The 18,191-nt window shown below is 44.0% G+C and overlaps 1 protein-coding gene across 2 annotated transcripts in view; it reads right to left on the reverse strand.

Moving 5' to 3' along the window:
• Positions 1-12,465: 12,465 nt before the first annotated feature.
• nyap2a (neuronal tyrosine-phosphorylated phosphoinositide-3-kinase adaptor 2a) overlaps positions 12,466-18,191 on the reverse strand; it is a 28,473-nt gene continuing 22,747 nt past the window's right edge. The window contains exons 6-7 of one of the 2 annotated variants that reach the window (XM_064302538.1): positions 18,073-18,176; positions 12,466-15,513 (exon numbers count right to left, since the gene is read on the reverse strand). In XM_064302538.1, the coding sequence (XP_064158608.1) occupies positions 15,274-15,513; positions 18,073-18,176 (344 nt within the window). In that variant the 3' untranslated portion in view covers positions 12,466-15,273. Of the gene's footprint in view, positions 15,517-18,072; positions 18,177-18,191 lie in introns of both variants that reach the window. The other variant, XM_064302537.1, reaches the window with a different exon arrangement.

An 18,191-nucleotide genomic window follows, 5' to 3' on the forward strand; every position in this document is an offset into this window, starting at 1 on the left:
ACATACACTATTCAAGCTTTCTCTGACAAACACATTCATGAAGAAACACCGAATAACGAAGAGCTTTCATTTCCCTCTGTCATGCTCGTACAAAGCGATAACCATACACTGTGACAAAGGATCCACTTCAGTAGCAGCGGAATGAAATGTTTTACTCAAGTAAAACATTTTGTGGAGTTTGTTCACAATGAAATTTTTCTTGGCAATATTTTTCAAAATCCTCACAAGTCATTTTTTTAGATTTTGGCTTTTTTTGCTAAAGGAAATAGATGGCTTAGCGGTATTTGGGTTCAAAAGAGTCTCTGTCAGCTCTATAGCTGGCGAGTGGACCAGATGGTGCATAAGTGTATACTTTTTTAATGAGGAATACCAACCAATGGAAGTTCAATACTCAAATGAAGCGGCTCATTCCTTGAAGTCAATACCTGCTGGATGTTTTTTTTTTTTTTTTTTTTTTGCCCTCGGTCTTCAGATCTTCAGTTTCACCAAGGTTTTGGCTTGCATTCTGTGACAAAAAAATCTATGTTTTCCTGAGGTTCAGGTTGCTTCTTTGCTATCAAGGGATCAGCTAGATTCAGTAAACTGATCAGCTGCAAGCATCGCTTGGGCTAATTAAACCAATGTGTTGATCTTTCCCAATGATGACTGACCATGTACATGAATATCATGTGTAACTGCAGAAGCCAAGTACGTTGGGATCTGCTCGCAAATCGTTTTAGGTTTATTAGTGTTAATGGAAGAGCTTCGCTCTTTCACAGGGAGTAACACTCCCGTGCCGTACAGCAATGGCCACTCCAAATTAATATCATGTATCCCAGAATGCATCACAGAAGTGAGTGAAATTAAAGCTTTTTTTTGTGCAGGAAACACATTGGCTGCTGACTGCCTCATATGCCAATCTGAAGTGTGTGTATGGCAGATTCAAATGCCCTTGACTTTCATGACCAGTGCAATGCTGAAGAATGAAAAAAATACAGACTGCTTCTTTGGTTAATGTGTCTAAAAATGATTTTCATAATCCATTCTTTTGAATACAACTTGTTTCAAAAAATTGGAATTGTGACAGATCGATATATGTGATGATTCAAATATAGAACTACACAGGCTAATTTTAAGGCTAATAATATGCAGTTGCCTGCACAAGGCTCTAGACTGCATGGGGAAATGGGTTTATTGTTCCTCCAATCACGTTACAGCTCCTCCGGACCCCCCTCACTTCCCCAGTGGATTTAGGACCCCCCTTACTTCCCCATCTTTGCAAGAACTTCTACAAAAGGATTCCAACTGAAAGGGAGTGGCGAGGTACATTTTTAAAGTTAATTTTTTTTCAGGAACAAAAGCCAGAAGTAGCATACTGGCATTTTGAAGCCATTTTGGAAAGTACACGGGTCAAAAGATTGCCGTTTGTCATTTAACTGCTCTTTACTGTTGTCATGTACAGGTGCAAGTGATGGGCGTGGCTCCACTCCTTGCAAGGACAAAGAAAAACGAGAGGTGAGTCCATGAGAGGGGGTGGATTGAGGGCGAGAGAGAGAGGAATGAGCCCCCCTCCACTCATAAAGGATAATGTTGAGCAGATGTGCTCTTATCTGACCCCGAGCTCAGCGACATGACGTCACCTCGTGGCTGCTTGCTGCTGGAGTGGAAACATTCATCTCTGTCATTGATACCAGAGGCCCTGCTCGCCTGCCAGGGGTTTGTGTTCCACTCGAGCTATCCCACACCAGTTAATTAAGCTAATTACTGCCACGGTGGAGTCGGTTTCAATGCCTGTTCTGTGTTCTGAGGTTGAGTGGAGGGTGAGAAACTTGTCTTATGTCCTACAAGAACTGAGCCAGACTGGTCCATTGCCTCAGACACTTCCATTTACTCCAGCAGAATGCGTATCGGAAAGGTTTCTGTCGCTAGCTGCGTGAATGTGTTTCTAAGGATTAAGAGTGATGGCCTGTGTTTGTATTGAGCAGTATCTTGAGTTTTTATTTATCTATCAGTGATTACAGTCTTCATCATCGGGTTTAACATTCTCAGGGAAGCAGGCAGTTTTGTTTCTGTTTTTAGCTGTTCTGAGACCGACGGTGGTGTTTGTAGCCACGACAGCGTTGTCTCCTGGCCCCTCTGACCTGACAGTTGGTTAGCTAACCCCCACCTTCAATGTCCATATTTAGATATGCAACGGAGGGCCTTACGGGTGATGCTGAATGACGCACCGCTGTGGCAACAATCAGGCCAGAAATAGCAGCGGTCGTGTGACTGCTAACGGAAACATTGGAGCCGCTTCACTTCGGGGGGAGTGTGACTCGGATTAGCGCAGGACGCCCAACTGTAAACACGGGATTAAAAGCACCCTCTTAATCTGGCGCAAGGCACAGGGCAACAGGGTCCTGCTCGCTAATTGTAACCGTTTACAGCATTGGCGCTGAGGGACAATGTGCTTGCTGCATGTCTACAGTGTTTGGTGTATGGCTGCGTGAGCGTGTGTGTCGTGGGTGTCGGAAGAGTACCCACGTTGTGGGGACCGTTCACCGAGGCAGTGTGGGGACCGTTACCCTGTGGGAGAAAAGGCAGGGTTTCAGCCATGTCATTTAGGCAGGGGAGCCGGGTGAGCGAGTGCCATCACTGACCGATGACCCCGTGCCTCTGCTCCTGACAAAACCTCGCTCGGTCCCGCAAGAGAAGCAAAAACAAAACAAGCTCTTCAACAAAAGGTTATATCTGCACTGCAAGTCTTTTTTCTGAACCACATTTATCTATGTTTGCTCTATAATCGTTCTCTTACTGCTTTTGTTTCATGTATCCTGCCATTACAGACTTGTAGGTCGCCCTATATTTGGCGTCCTCATCCATGCCAAATGAAAGCATTCAGAATGAACACTTATTACATTCTCTATAAACACGAATAACAAGCATCCTTGGCATTCTGAGACACTTGGAGCATACAATTTACAATGTGCAATCTAGTCATTTAGCAGAGGCCTTTAGCCAAAGCAACTTAGAAAGTGCATTTCCCATGGTGAGCACACACTGCTGGAGGTAGAGCTAGTCAAAGTTAAAATCATTTCAGTGCCACTGTCATGGCGCACGCGTTGGGACCTGCGAGATGGAGGAGGAGTAGTGCTAGTGTTGTTCTCTTAAACAGAAAAATAGTGGTGTAGTCTAAAAAAAAAAAAGTGTTTTTAGACGTTTATGGAAAAGAGCCAGTGAATCTGCCTTCCTGGCTGTTTGGGGAAGGTTATTCTGCCATCAGGGGATGAGGTCACAAGTGCCGGGGCTCTGGGGAGCAGAATGATTTTAACTTTGACTATCTCTAGCTCTAGCAGTGTGTGCGTACCATGGGAAATGCGCTTTCTTAGTTGCTTTGGCTAAAGGCCTCTGCTAAATGAGCGTTTCGGAATGCCAAGGATGCTTGTTACTCGTGTTCATAGAGAATGTAATAAGTGTTCGTTCTGAATGCTGAATGTTCTTTGAATGCGATGGGACAGCCAGCTGGTGATGGGAGGCTGAATGGAGAGGCCTGGTTGCAGTGTGTTGTGTAATCAGTCTCACTATCTAAAAACAGGAAGCAGCAGTACCATACGCAGCTTGCGATGCCAATGTGACTGATTTGAATTGAATGAAAACCTTTATTGCCCTGAAGGGAATTTTGCTTGCATGAGGGCAGTCACTAGAAGCCAGCGCAGGCAAAAGAGTAGCTTTTGCAAATTCAGGCAGGTTGGAGCAGGTTTGAAGACCGCCTGGGCAGCAGTATCCTGTACTGCAGTGGCCCAACGGCACGTGGCTGGTTAGCCCCTCGGGAGAAGAAGGGGCAGATTCTCACGATGTGGTTAAGGGAGAATCCGCAGGACCCGGCGTGAGATGGAGCTCAGCAAAAGGCGAATTCAACGTGATGCATCTGGCGCAAACACATACTTCAGGCATTCCTGCTATTGTAGCATCTCATTGGACCGCATTACTTCAGTGTGGAATTAATTGGAAACTTGAAAAGGCCACTTGTCATGAATCATATGTTTGACCCTGTTTGATAGAGTTTCTGAAAGGATCACTAAAAAAAGTTGAAATCCTTCTGGATAGGCTGCTTTGACACACCCTATGACCACACAAACACACAAACACACAGTCACACACATACACATACCTCATCTGTACACATCAGCTCATTAACCATCTGATCTGAGAGCTGTCTTGTTTATTGTTTTGGCCTTAAAACTCTAAAGAAAACATCTTTTGTGCACAGAAATCCAGCTGTAAATTCCACCAAGCTTATTGCTTTATTTAATGTCATTTGACCTCAGCAAAAGTGGTTTTATTTTTATAAATGCTCATTAATGGGGAAATACTGAACAGCATGCAATTGTTTTTAATTAAGGAGTCTTGTGCTAGGTCACATAAGGTTAGAGGTCTGTGGAAGAGTGGGAGCATAAGGCCTTATAGTGTGAGCAATGGGGACATATTGTGTGTTGGGAGAGCATTGTTATTGCCGGGGTTTGTTGAATGTGAGTTTTGCGAGTTGTGGTTTGATGGTTAGGGGTGTAGTGTGTTGTGGGATACAGTGTCAGCGTTGGGGATATAGCGTGTATATTACGGTTGTGTCGGGGGAGGAATGAGGATATGTAGCCTTTACAGACTGTGTGGCTCTGTGGTGGGTTTTTTAAGGCTGTATTTGTACACTGGAATGACGTGACCCCATTAAAGGCATGTTCCCCCGACATAATTAGACCCAGAAGTTTCTGGTATTCTTTCTGTACCATCAGAGCAGACTGGTCCTGGCACCAAAACTGGTCACAAGGTCACAGCCTGACCTCACCCTATTCTGTGTGTGCGTGCATGTGTTACAGAGAGATATATTTCATTGTTTTTTTTGTTTTTCTTTCGTCCCCTTTAAAATGCTTTTAGTTTTGTTCTCAAATGCTTTGGCAATGCAAGTGTAAACCTGTCATGCCAATAAAACACTTTTGAACTTGAGCTTGAGAGTGAGGGATGGAGGCAGAGACTTCCACTGTGATAAGTCACTCATCTCATAACTACTGAAGCCTCCCCTTTTACCCCTACTTGCACAGAACACTGAAAAATAACAGACCAAGGGCCACAGTGAGTCAGACTAGCAGTGGGATCTTTTTCATGTAATTGTGGGCAGAATATTGACTTGGAATTCTGAAACCCAAAGCCACGCTCAGCTTATGAGAATCATTCAAAATGTATTAGGGTGCCAGAGAATAGCAGGTTTTAGGCCCAGTCCTGCAGCCTGATCTGAATGTGCGTCCATTCAGACATTCAGAATGTTAAACTAGTGAAATTTTTAAAGCTCATAATTATCTTTATGACGTACTCTCCAGCAACAGGAAGTTAATCTTTTACAAGCCTATTTGTATCCTGTGAGCTTTGAATCACAGTATTTGTAAATCACTGTGATTCAGCAGAAATGTAGACGCTCCGCTGTGTCGGTGATCGTCAACAACAAGTGACGTCAGAGAAAACCTGAGCTGCTTTATAGTGTTGTGCCTTGAAGTCTGGATCAAGTTCTGCTCAGTGGTGACATGACAGAGTTTAGAGATCAGCGAAACAGTAAGATCTCTCAGCCTTGTGAAAAAGGCACTGCGTCAGTAAGACTTTAAAATAATGCGATTACGCCATCCTTTTTCCCCCTCAGTCTTGTTACACGCTCTGTGCTGTAACTTAGAACTGAGTCAAATATGTATTTTAAATTATTTGGCGTTGTCTGATTGTGTATTAAGTCTACTAAAGAGTGTGTGTACTACAGGCAACCAGATCCACAGTTTCGCATGTCATCCCTAACAGACGGGGGTCTAAAGTCGTCTCACTCAGTTCTCTGCGTGTTATACGGCCTTTGTCAGCCGGAGGCAGTGAGAGGGTGGGATGGTCCCACATTAGAACCATCGGAGTCAGGTAGATTCAAACGCTGTGAATAGAAAATGCACGAGCGCCATTCCCAGAATTCTTAGTCCACAAATGAAGGGAAACAAAAGTGAGCTATTGTTAAAGTCTGTGGGCAAATATGCAGGCCAGATAGCACAAATACTAGCACTTGGTTAGGCTCGTATTTCAAATCGTACCATTTAAATGGCCTGTACCAGCTGTTGTACTGAGTTGAATTTATGAGGAAAATGTGAAAATTTTCCCGCTTAGCACCACTTTGCCTTCATCACTCTCACCCTTACATCTGCTGTTTACGCAGTGTGAAGCTCGGATGAGGCCTGACATAAGCTTCTTTATTTACTTTGGGCTGTAAAGATGAGAGTAAGAGAATTTCAAAACTACATTACAGAGCGCTTGTTTGTTCTCTGACTTCAGGATTGAGGATAAACTGTTGGTTTGGTGTACTCTGGCACGCCTTGCGCTGCAAAGAATGGTAATAATGGTCTTTAGGGATCGCTCCTTCTGGGGGCTGTCAGACTGATGTCTAGCAGGATTTAGGTTCACTGATCTTTAAGTTTTGTGCATTAGCTAAAAATGGGCTACATGAATTAGATGTGCCATTCAGATTATTTAAAGTTCAATGAGTTTTAACAGATTACACACAAAATGGGGTCCTAAAACATACCCCGAGACACTGGTGTCCTAGGTTGTCCCCGTGTCATGTTTTAGGTAACCCTATCTAGACCCCAAGTGAACACTTTGACCCTTAATCTTTAGAAAGTTAGCATGCTATCAAACAACCAGCTGGTATTTTAGATCAGTGGTTCTCAAGTTCGGTCCTAGTGGATTCGTGTCTGTTCTGGTTTTCTTTACATCCAATCCCTTGTTCAGTGAAGGTTTTTGAACATGTATGTTTATGTTCTTTCTGTTTTTATCCTTAAACTTGTTAAAACTATGCGGGTTTGGCGCATTATTTACATTGTCTTTCAATTCTTCATTATCTACCTAATATTTAGTTATAGTGGCTACATGTCCACACTTTCACCAATTAGGAACCAGTTGATTCCCCTTAGTCTTGAATTTGATCAGTTACAGATTTTTTGTACCTCTCTATAACTAATCATTGCTATATAGCATGTAAGTATGGGACTTTCATTCTTCATGGCATGCATGACAAATTCTGACATAATGTGGCTTGAGATAATAAACAATCCCTCAAAACATGAAAAACGCAATTAAGAAAACATCTTGTTAAAATTCTGGGATTGCAATTGTGGTTGTAACTAAAACCAGCGTATACCAGGGTCTCCCTGGACTGAATTTGAGAACCATTTTATGTAAAAATCTTATTTTTCCTCAGAATGCAAAATCTGTAATGAAACGTTAGTTTTAACTCTTTAGATACTACAATAATGTAAGCTGCGAATCACCATTTTGCTTTTGGACCCAGAATAAAATGGATTATGGATAAGTGTTTGCTGTACTGTACTCAAAGTATTGTGACAAACTGGAATTAATTAGGCTAGAAATGATGGCAGATGAAAATAGAAGTGTGTTTGGCCTGAGGTGCAGTTCTCATTTTCTAATGCAGCTATACATATAAAATGGCTTCTCACTTCAGCACTGCTTCTCTGGGGGAGGGGAGGGGGGAGGATTCTGTGACAGGTGTGTGGGTGATGGACGTACATCACAGGTGTGGAAGGCATAGCTGCCAAGTAGTGAACTGGATTTAACGACCCTAATCTGTGTGTTATAAAGATGGAGGCCTGTGGTCCTGTTCCTCTCACTTGTGTTGATGATGGCTGATTGAAAGACCATATGCTCACCCTATGTGATAGACCCCCCCCCCCCCCCCCCACACACACACACACACACATACACACACACACGCACACACACGCACACACAAAGAAATCCTAACATTGAAACCAAGACTCCCTGAAACACAGCACACTTGACAGAATAACCTCAAAACCTTCACTGCAAATCACAGTATTTCCCTTCTCACTTGTGTGTAACACAAATGTGTTTATCCAAAAAAAAAAGATTTTTTCCCCACATGACTATGATCCAGTTTCAGTTGTATAATATTTCACTTACAGTAATATAATTGCCCTTTAAAGGTTTCTGAAACGTGATACTTGAAGCTAAATTTAGTGTTCTGTGTGTGTGTGTGTGTGTGTGCGCGCGCGCATGTGCCTGGAGATTTAGGCATCTTAACACAACTTCTTCCTTTGAAACCGCAGTCTAGTGTTGCAGTAGTGCAAGTCAGAATTCACACTGCTGTGTTCAGGCTTATGGCTGCACTGCAGGTGCAGAATCGTTTGTGAGTGAGTGAGTGAGTCAGTCAGTCAGTCAGTCAGTCAGTCAGTCAGTCAGTCAGTCCATGTGTGACTGTGTTAGGTAGTTAATGTGTGTGAACGTAGTACTTGCAAGTGAGACCACTGAGCTGCATTAGAGGACTGCTCTTGAAGAGTTGTGTTAGCCTATCTTTAAAAATGCAAATTGAGCTGTAAAAGCACAGGCTTTTACTCACCCAGTCTGATCGCAGTGACATGGCTAGAGGAAGAGAGATGTTACACATCCCAGTAATCCCAGTAATCCAAACAAGCTGGTTTCACCAGTGACATGTAACATTTCCTCAGTGGACAGGCATTAAAGACCCTGCCCTTCCTGCTCCCGCAGGAGAAAGACCACCTGAAGGACAGCCCCACGATGCACTGCTCTCTTTCAGGTCTATTTCTAAACAACAAAGGAACCTCCTAATGACACACACCAGCTACATTAGATAAGATCACAGTAACTTAATATAACTGCATTGTGTGTGTGCGTGTGTGTGTGTGTGTTTGCAGTGTATGTGTGTGTGTGTGTGTGTGTGTGTGTGTGCCATCTCATGTTTCATAGTTGATAAACATTGCTGGAATTACTGCATCTATGCTTTTACATTTTAATGGACCTATTCATTTACTTCCCTTAGAGGTTTTCTAAAGTGACTCAAGGGACAGCAATGCCTTGACACACTGTTTACCCTTGATGAGCCCTAGGGGGTGAAATAAATACTCCCACAACCTTCCACCATCACAGCCAATACCAGCCCCACCCCTTACCTCTTACCCCACTGCCCCTCTCCACCCCCCGAGACCCCCACCCCCCATGCATTTAATTATGAAAGATGTTTAAGTGAGTGAGTGACTGAACGAGTGTGTACGTGCCTGCGTGCGAGTTTTCACGTGTGAATCTGTGTGTTCATGTGCGTGAGCTGAGTCAGATCACTCTCTGTGTTCGACACAGATTCCACCCGTGCCTCTTATGTAAATTATGGCTAATTTCGTCCTCACCTTTAAACCTGTGGGTTAAGAGACAGCATTATGGACGCCCGGGTGAGGGGTGGGACCTGTTGCCAACTGAAACTGGATCTCCTGTGCTGTAAGAGCCCCTGACAGAGCCCCTGTATCCCTCCTTTACTTGTTTTGGAATTCCCAGGCAAATATATCCTCAGGTCTCTGACAACCGCTGCAGGGAAACTGTGAGCGATCAACGGTAAGACACGCCCCTCTGTGTGAGGCCCCGCCTCCCCTGCGTCACTCACAGAAATGTATCAGCTGCTGCCCTGTGTTCTCGGAGCCCAGGCCTCCTTACAGTGCTGTCCTAATGAACTGAGCACCGCCCTTGTGAAGAGAGAGAGCGGCCGACAGACAAAGAAGGGCATATTATGCCATTGATGATTTACTGTGTACCACTCCCATGGAGACAGACAGACACAGTAACGCATACGTGCGCAAACACAATGCCAGAAGTAACACAGCCTCAGTTAAGTCCAGCTCCCGTGTTCTGCCTTTAGGGTTCAGACTGAATGAGGAGTTTAATCTCATCCCCTGTTTTAAGGTTATTTATTCTATGGTCATTTGGCCATCATTCTGGTCTGATGGTGTAAATCACACAGTGGGAGTTGTAATGCAGCTAAATACTCTTGTGTCTTTCGTATATGTACACTGTAAATGGTGCACACTCATGTTGTAGCCAAACCTAGCATAGTACTGGAACAGTTTACCAATGCTGTCTTATCATTCTTTATAACTTTAAAATGACTCTTCAGTAAATTGAAGTGCGACATGGTGGGGACATAAATGAGAAGTTCACAGCGTTGTGATCCGTTACACTGTTGCTCAGTGGTTGATGTCAATGGCTGCGTCAGTTATGGCAGCTGCACCAGGTATTTCAGGCATCTGAAATTCCCTTGTATTTCTGTTTCCACCATCCTTCTCAAACTGGGTCATGTGACGGCCAAACTGCTCATGTTTTTGGTTGTTGTTTTTTCTTTTTTTTCTTTTTCCCCAGTTTTGAAAAAGCCTCTGTGCTCTCTTTAAACCTTTAAAGAGTAGGTTTTTTGTACTGTTTTTTCTCCCCCCAGAATTACAAGTCTGTGTTCTTCAACTCCATTGCTTTCAGTTACCAGTAGTGATTGCTACATCTGCAAACATGAATGCTTCCAGGTTTAGAAGTCCCCAGATCTCATCATCGCATCATTTTTCTCGTGGATCTTAGCGCAATTGAAAGTGGTTGAATCTGAATGGGCCACATGACGATATTTGATGATGGCCAGATGGACACAGGGTGCATAGCTACACTAAATACTGTAGTTGGATGTGCCATTTGGGAGCACTTTTCGCTTTGAGTATAAAAGACACATAATTAGACATAATTAATTTGTACAAAATCACTTATGAGTTGTCATGGCCTTATTAAATGCTGGTATATCGGTGAAAATTGTATGACATCAACTCTTTGTTGTGATGCATAATTGAATTTAAGTGCGATGCCGCATGCATTTTAACATAAACAGTAATTGCTTGGCTGTGGCTATAGTATATGTGTCAAAATATAAACCATGAACGTTTCCGTGCATTCACTGGGCTATTATTTAGCTGAGATGGAGATTAGCACTTTTTGTGAATTGTCATGTATGTGCGTAGTGTGAGACCGAGAGGAAGTGTTTTTGCTGGGTCAGTAAATGGTTAAAGGGACGGCAGCCCAAAGCTTTGCTGTTGTTATGAGGTTACCCTGGAAACAGGAGTGGAATGTTGGGGCTGGTGGAGGGGTTCAGGCAAGCCAGCAGGGACAGCGCATGCTTGGCGGTCACCCTGGTAACATTCTCACCACCCTGAAGGGCCCGAGTTTTCTCTGTCTTTGTGGGAATATCTGTGATATATATATACACACACGCACACACACACACACACACACATGCATGTGCACTCGCACATAAACACATCTCACACGTAGCTACATGAGGAAATGAAAAACAGGCTTTCGACATTTGTTGTAGATCTGTGTGTATGTGTGTGTGTGTGTGTGTGTGCGCGCGCATGGAGGAAAGAGAAATACATCGTCTCCTGTAGGAATTTTCCACTTATTGCCCCTCTGCCACCCCCTCTTTGCCTTACTCTTTCATCCTCTCCATTTCCCTCATTTTGTTTTCTGATGCTCTCTTTTGTTCTCTTTCCCCTTGTCCTCTCCCTCTCTCCTTCTCCTTGCTTTCTGCCCCTGTTTCTTGTTATTTCTTTGTCCCTAATGTTTTCTCTTTTCCACCTTCATCTTACATTCAAAGTAAAAATGAAAATGATATTTTTGACGTCACATTGTTGATAATTATTGGTAAGCAAATACATATTTTACTAAAAATATTAATTGCGCCCCCTCTCCTCTGTCCCTTACAGGATGCAATTCAGCATATTTAGTGTCTATATTGATTTCTCACTAATCTGACCTCTGATCTGATGTGCAAGTTGTCAAACTGTGGCACTGCAAAATACAAAGGTTAAGATATTTCAGTGTACAGTGCCTTATTCTGGACTGAGTCAGTTACTGTTTTCTGTGTTGGCTGGTTGGTAATTTCACCACATACACAATACAGCTTTCTCTAGCAGCAGTTTTGGTAGGGATGCTAATATTTAAGCATGTTATAATTGCCAAAATCAACAATTTGCACTTTTGTATTTTGCAGCAACCTTGTTTGATGCATAATTGTTCTGAGGGTGTGTCCCCGAGAGTCCCTCATCAGTTACGCAGGCCGGTCAGTTACAGCATGAGAGCGGATCGGCAGTGTGCCTCGATTGGCTAACATGGCCATCTGGTGGTGCATGTAGCATTAACATTTTTGTCCTTTGATGACTTTAGACACAGCATAACCGAGGAATTTCCTCCTGTTTTTCTAATCCATGGAATATGTGCTACAGTGCAGAAACGGACACGTGCAGGGCAGATGGGAATCAGCAGGTCTGTTTTTCTTTTGCTCTAACGGACATTTCACCCCAATTTAGCTGCAGCCCAAAAGGAGATTGTATAAAAGTAATTTCTCATTGATAATCACCCCCTATTTGTTTAATTGGGATGCATTCAGTAGATCACAAGACTGTAACACAGTGCTGGGAGAATGTGAGAATATTATTGAGAAACATTCTGACAGCATTGAAGGAAAGCTCTTGCTTATAATTCTGTTAGCAATGATGGTGGTGTGGTCACTATTCCTCTGTCTGTAGATGCACAGCCATGCTAGTAAACTTGTTCGCTATCAAAAACACAAGAGGCCAGTCGTTAAGTCTGCATTTCTTCTCAATGGAATGCAAAAACATATTTATTTCTCATCTTCTGTAAATTCTCAAAAAAAACAGTTACAATAAGCATACCTTTTCAACATATTCAAAAAAATAAAACTGAAACACTCTCAGTGCAAGAAAGACATATACAGTGACATCACTGTGCTTTTCTTAGATTCCACAGTTCACCTCAACACAAAATATACTGTACAGCACTATCCTGTATTCCAAATCTGCACCCACAGATGCGGAGACCAGAGTTTTAAACAATCATTTCATAAGCGATCTGTGTGTTGAACAGCTCAGGACACGCACAGCAGGCCGGGGTTCTCTGACCCCGTGTGAGCCTCAGGTGAGGCTGGGCTTTGATTGCACGCCGTGTTTGTCCTCCAGGTTGGGCCTCTGCATTAACCTGCAGTGCAGATATTTGGTAGCTCAATAGCATTGCTATTTGCTCTTTAAAAAGAAAAAACTCATTTTCATCAACCCCGCATTGTTTACCAGCTCACTGTGCAACTGAAACAGTGATTCTGACCGACACCCTCAGTGTGGGTGACCTTTAACCCCAAAGTGACCACCATGTCACAGTGAACCCTGGTCTCCAAGGCAACGCATTTAACAAAGATGTCCGCTGGCGCCGTTCAAGTGTGTGTTTGTGTGTGTGTGTGTGTGTGTGTGTCTATCTGTCTTATCTGTCTGTCTGTGTATGTATGAATTTACGTATGCCTGTGTTTGTGCATGTGTGGCTTAGTGCACGTGTTGTGTTTTGGGGGGGTGGAGGAGGACAGGAAGGAGATAGGAGGAACAGGAAAGGGAGTGGGAGTTGGAGGCGACAGAGGGAGAATTGGAGTTGAGGGGTTAGGGGAGTTCTTTGGGAGAAGCCCCCACTGATGTCTCCCTTGGGGCTTGGCACTGTGGACAGTTAGGCTGTGTCTCCCTGAGTGGCCTGGTGTTCTGCATGTAGTCCTGCACATCACAGGAACACGTTCAGTAGTGCAAGGGGCTTCAGGTCCTACAGAGCAGACATGACCACTTATGAGACACGCAAGTGTCCAGTAAAGGGTCTACATGGTGCCTGGTTGCCCACTCATAGCAGTGGTGAACGGAGAGGGTTTGCTTTCTGACTGATGGTGATTCTAAGCCAGTTCCTGATGGTTTCACATGAAGATTTCCCATTAGCAGCTGATTCCACTTTACTGGATTGCATCGGTCATAGCATTAGCCTTGGGCACTTTAGAAGAAAACCATGTAGGTTGGCACCAAAAGAAGACCAGGTGTTAAGTTAAACTTTTACCTATTATTAAGTGAAATGATGTAATTTAAAGTGCATAAATGACATCAAGTGAAATGGAAAACAGGCTTTGAGCCATTATTTCTGAAAATGTAATGTTTCTACTGTCTGGACAGTGAGGTGTTTATCTCAGTATGATGTAGGGTAGTTTTCAGGAGGTGGCAGATTTAGCCCTTATTAATGGGCAGATCTGGAGCTATGGTTGCGGCACCCTTACAGACTGATGACCATTTACCGGGCAACCAGCCAATCACTGCTTATTACATGTCGCATTCAGCCAATTATCAGTCACAGTGGTATCAAACTCTTGTTGATGGAGTGGGGTCATGTACATTGGAAACGACACATCGTAGAAATGTTAATTTAAACAATTACTTATATTCAGTTTAAAGAGAACTACAATGAAAATTTAAAAGAAAACCTTTGACACGTTTAGCTTTCCACCCTAATTGTTTAAATTGGCCAAATGAAATACTTCAGGAAGCAATGGTAGTTTGCTGTGTGATGAGTGATGGAAAGGTATTTGAGTTCCTCTTTGACACGCAAATTCTCACCATTTTGTGTGAGAGCCATGGTCATGGTGCAGAACAGGTAAAGATCATGGTCTGCATGTAGTTATTGCCACTACTCTGGTGTGTCCAGGGTAATAACAGCCTTGTTATTTCAGCTCACAGGTTTTAGCTGGCTGAAACAGGTTTGTCTCTAGCATCTGACTCTACACTCCTGTACAGGCACCATGATTCAAATGGCCTAATTCAGCGCTGGGCACACCCACACACTCATGTGCCCGTCCCATGCCTGGCACCACTGCGCCATCAGAAAGTCCCTGCCCTTCTGTTTCCTGTGCCAGGTCACCAGTGAAGCCTGACATCGCCTATGACATCACCTGTATCCGCAACACGTCACGTGACAGACGTCGTGAAGCTGCACACAGGTGAGGGCTCTGTTCGGGCTCAAGAAGGTGAGGATGGACAGGAAGGAGCTGGAAGTCTTATATAGTCAAAGGGCTCCTGTAAACATCTCAATCCAACATGCCAAAATATATTCCATTCAAAATAGTACTTTTTATGACCTTAAGAAAATCAATCTTTAAGATTTTTTTAAAATATAAAAACAGTGACATACTCACTGAATTGACTTTAACACACATCATAATATTTTTCTCAACAAAGCGATATTGATGCATATGAGTGCCTCGCAATATAAATACCAAAACAAGATCCAAAAACAAAACATCTCATCACTAAATCTACATTTTTTCATTTTTTTAAACATATTCCTCTTTGATTAGAAAATAGCTAATAATACTGAGTAGATTTCATATTAAGACAATAATTCAAATACAAAAATATGAAATATAAACAATTACAGTAAAACATGATCGTCTGAAACCCAGGATATTTTCGTTTGCTACACTGGACCACCCGCACGTCCCGACGTGCCCTCTTCCCTACTCTGATTGGCTCGATGCATTCCTGGTGCTGAGAGTGGGCGTGGCACCGGGGCGTGAGCCTATCAAATGGCGGTGTCCCAGAAGACGGTGGTGTGGGTGGAGTAAGGGGGCGGGCCATACTTTTTGGGGCCGTTGCTCTTCCTCCAGCTGGGAAGGACGGGCATGCTCTCCTGCTTGCACAGGCCCCGCTCCGCCCCCTGCTCCGGCCCCCGCCGCGCCCTGATCTCCCGGCACAGACTGCGCTTCTTCTCTATGGTCTCCATCATGGTGCTGTCCCCACACGCCCACGGCAAGAGCGCCACCTGCTGGGGGCACACAGGGTTGGTATTCCTGCACACTTTATCGTGAGCGCATGTGGGTATGTATGCATCCATCTGTCTGGGGCATAACTGCTGTGTGAAACATATCTTTTAAGTGTACTTCCTTACTGGGTATTGTTCAAATGTGGAGTGACATTTCTGCCATTAAGGCCATTGTAGGTGTTGCAGATTTTACTTTCAGTGGGTTACAAATTTACTGGAATACCAGATTTAAAAATGAAGATCTGGAACTGAAGAGAAAAGCAGCAACTCAGGGTCTGCAGATTGTGGTTGTGTATAAATGTCAGGTTTAGATTCATACGGAATCATACGGAATGAGGTTGATTCACATTTTCTTGGTCCAGATCTTTGGCAGTTTATGGTGTTAGTTGTGTAGTGTATATATGTGCTGGTTGTGTGCATTGTATAATTTGGTTGTACACGTGCCCCACTGAGATACAGGTGTAATAGTAGATATCTGGGTTACTGCCTTAGAAATGCTGATGTACCATAGATATGCCGCCTATCATAGGTACCTGGTGCCAGTGACATACATTATCTCTTAAATGTATAAACACTGATGTGTCTGAAGGTTCAGTACAAAATATAAGTTACAGCAGTGACAGTTGCTGCCCTCTAGTGGCTATTTTATAATAACCAGAGATATTACGTTTTCTCCATAATGAAATAACAGTAACTTATGCAATATGAAACTTTAATGTGTTGTAATAGGAAGTGAAAGAGCAGGAGCGTATTTCGGGCGTATTTTTTGCCAGGCGACTTCAACAGATGTGGAGACGCGCGCATGCGCTGCGCTGCAGGACGGAGATGAGCCACACGCACCAGGTGGCGGGAAAAAGGGCTGCCAGGAGGGTGAGTCAGCAGAGCGGATCTGTTTCTCATCAGGCAGAAAGAAAATCTGCGTGCGACCGCGTTTGGATGTAGTTAGGTCGGGAGGGGAGTGTACGAGTTGAGTCAGTTAAAGTGTGTCGTGTGGTCAGTACAGTGAGTCACTATGTTGTATTAAAGTGTGTCATGTGTCACTGTGCTTGAGGACTTCACACACTCAAAACACACAAACCTGCAAAATTTCACTCTGCTTTGACAACATAGGACAACACACACACAAGAACAACAGGTTCAAAGGCACTTTCTTGAAATATTTCTTAATGAAGACATCCCATACATAAAGGAACATCCCAGGACAGGAAAGCACAGTGTCAGGGTTATGTTTGTGAGTTGCAATAGTGTTCCTTGGGGGAGTATGCAGTAGAGGTAGGATCGTGTCAGGGTGTGGTGGTGTGGGGGTGCAGTAGTGTGTTTGTGGGGAGGTGCAGTAGGGTTGTGGGGTCTAGTAGTGTTGGGTGTGTAGAGTTTTTGGGTGAACAGTAGTGTTTTGTGTGTAGAAGTGTGTTTGGGTGAAAGTAGTAGTTTTTGGGGGCATAGTAGTGTGTCTTGGGTATAGTAGAGTGGTTTGGGGTAAAGAGGTGTGTTTGGGTGGACAGTAGCGTGTTTTGGGTGTAGTAGTGTGTTTGGGTGAACAGTAGTGTGTTTTGGGTGTAGTAGAGTTTTTGGGTGAACAGTAGCATGTTTTGGGTGGAGTAGTGTGTTTGGGTGAACAGTAGCATGTTTTGGGTGGAGTAGTGTGTTTGGGTGAACAGTAGCGTGTTTTGGGTGCAGTAGTGTGTTTGGGGTGGACAGTAGTGTGTTTTGGGTGTAGTAGTGTGTTTGGGTGAGCAGTAGTGTGTTTTGGGTGTAGTAGTGTGTTTGGGTGAACAGTAGCGTGTTTTGGGTGCAGTAGTGTGTTTGGGGTAGACAGTAGTGTGTTTTGGGTGTAGTAGTGTGTTTGGGTGAACAGTAGTGTGTTTTGGGGTGCAGTAGTGTTTATATAAATAAAAGGGTATAGTCTGCTGGGAGTGGCACTGTGTAGATGGCACGTGTGAGGGGGCATGGCCCCGCCCTTGTGAGTATCAGGTGTGACATTAAAGACTTCACAGTTTAAAGGGTTCCCACACACATGTGACAGGGTGAGAGAGTACGTTTTCCGACCACAGGAAACACAAACAGTTTTGACAACAGAGTTTTTCCACAGACACAGACAATGCTTCAACAAATGTCCAGCACAGTTATGAAATGCATATATACACACATCAAACAATACAATAAATAAATAGATGGTGGTTTTGTGTTCTAGAAAAATCTAATGACATCAGAGGTGTACAAACTGCATAGCTGCTTTAGGGTTTTCTGAACCTGGCGGCGTTTAGCGGGTGTCTGGGGCACCTTGGGCCGTTTCAGGGACAGAGAGAACAATGGCTTCTTCGGATCCCTGCTCCTGAGATCATCACTTTCATTTGATGTTTGTATATATCCATCCGTCAATGTTACAGAATGAGGGACAAACGCAGAACACACAACAAAGAGCTTCCTGCATAAACCTGACAGACAGAGGAGATGCCGGGGTCAGAGGTCGGGACAGAGAGAGAGGCGGCGCGGACGGTGGACACACAGGTAAGGGGACACACAGGTGAGGCCGGGTCATTCTCCGGGGAGAGGCGGTACCTGGCTGTGCGGCGGCTCTGGGGCCTGCCGCTGGGGGGTTCCTGCAGGGGGGGGCACGCCTGGCGTGGGGGCTGACCGACTCAGCTTGGACCCGGCCTTGGCCTCTGTAAGGAGAGACA

Source organism: Anguilla rostrata, chromosome 12 (genome assembly GCF_018555375.3).
Source record: "Anguilla rostrata isolate EN2019 chromosome 12, ASM1855537v3, whole genome shotgun sequence".
Classification (NCBI taxonomy): Eukaryota; Metazoa; Chordata; class Actinopteri; order Anguilliformes; family Anguillidae; genus Anguilla; species Anguilla rostrata.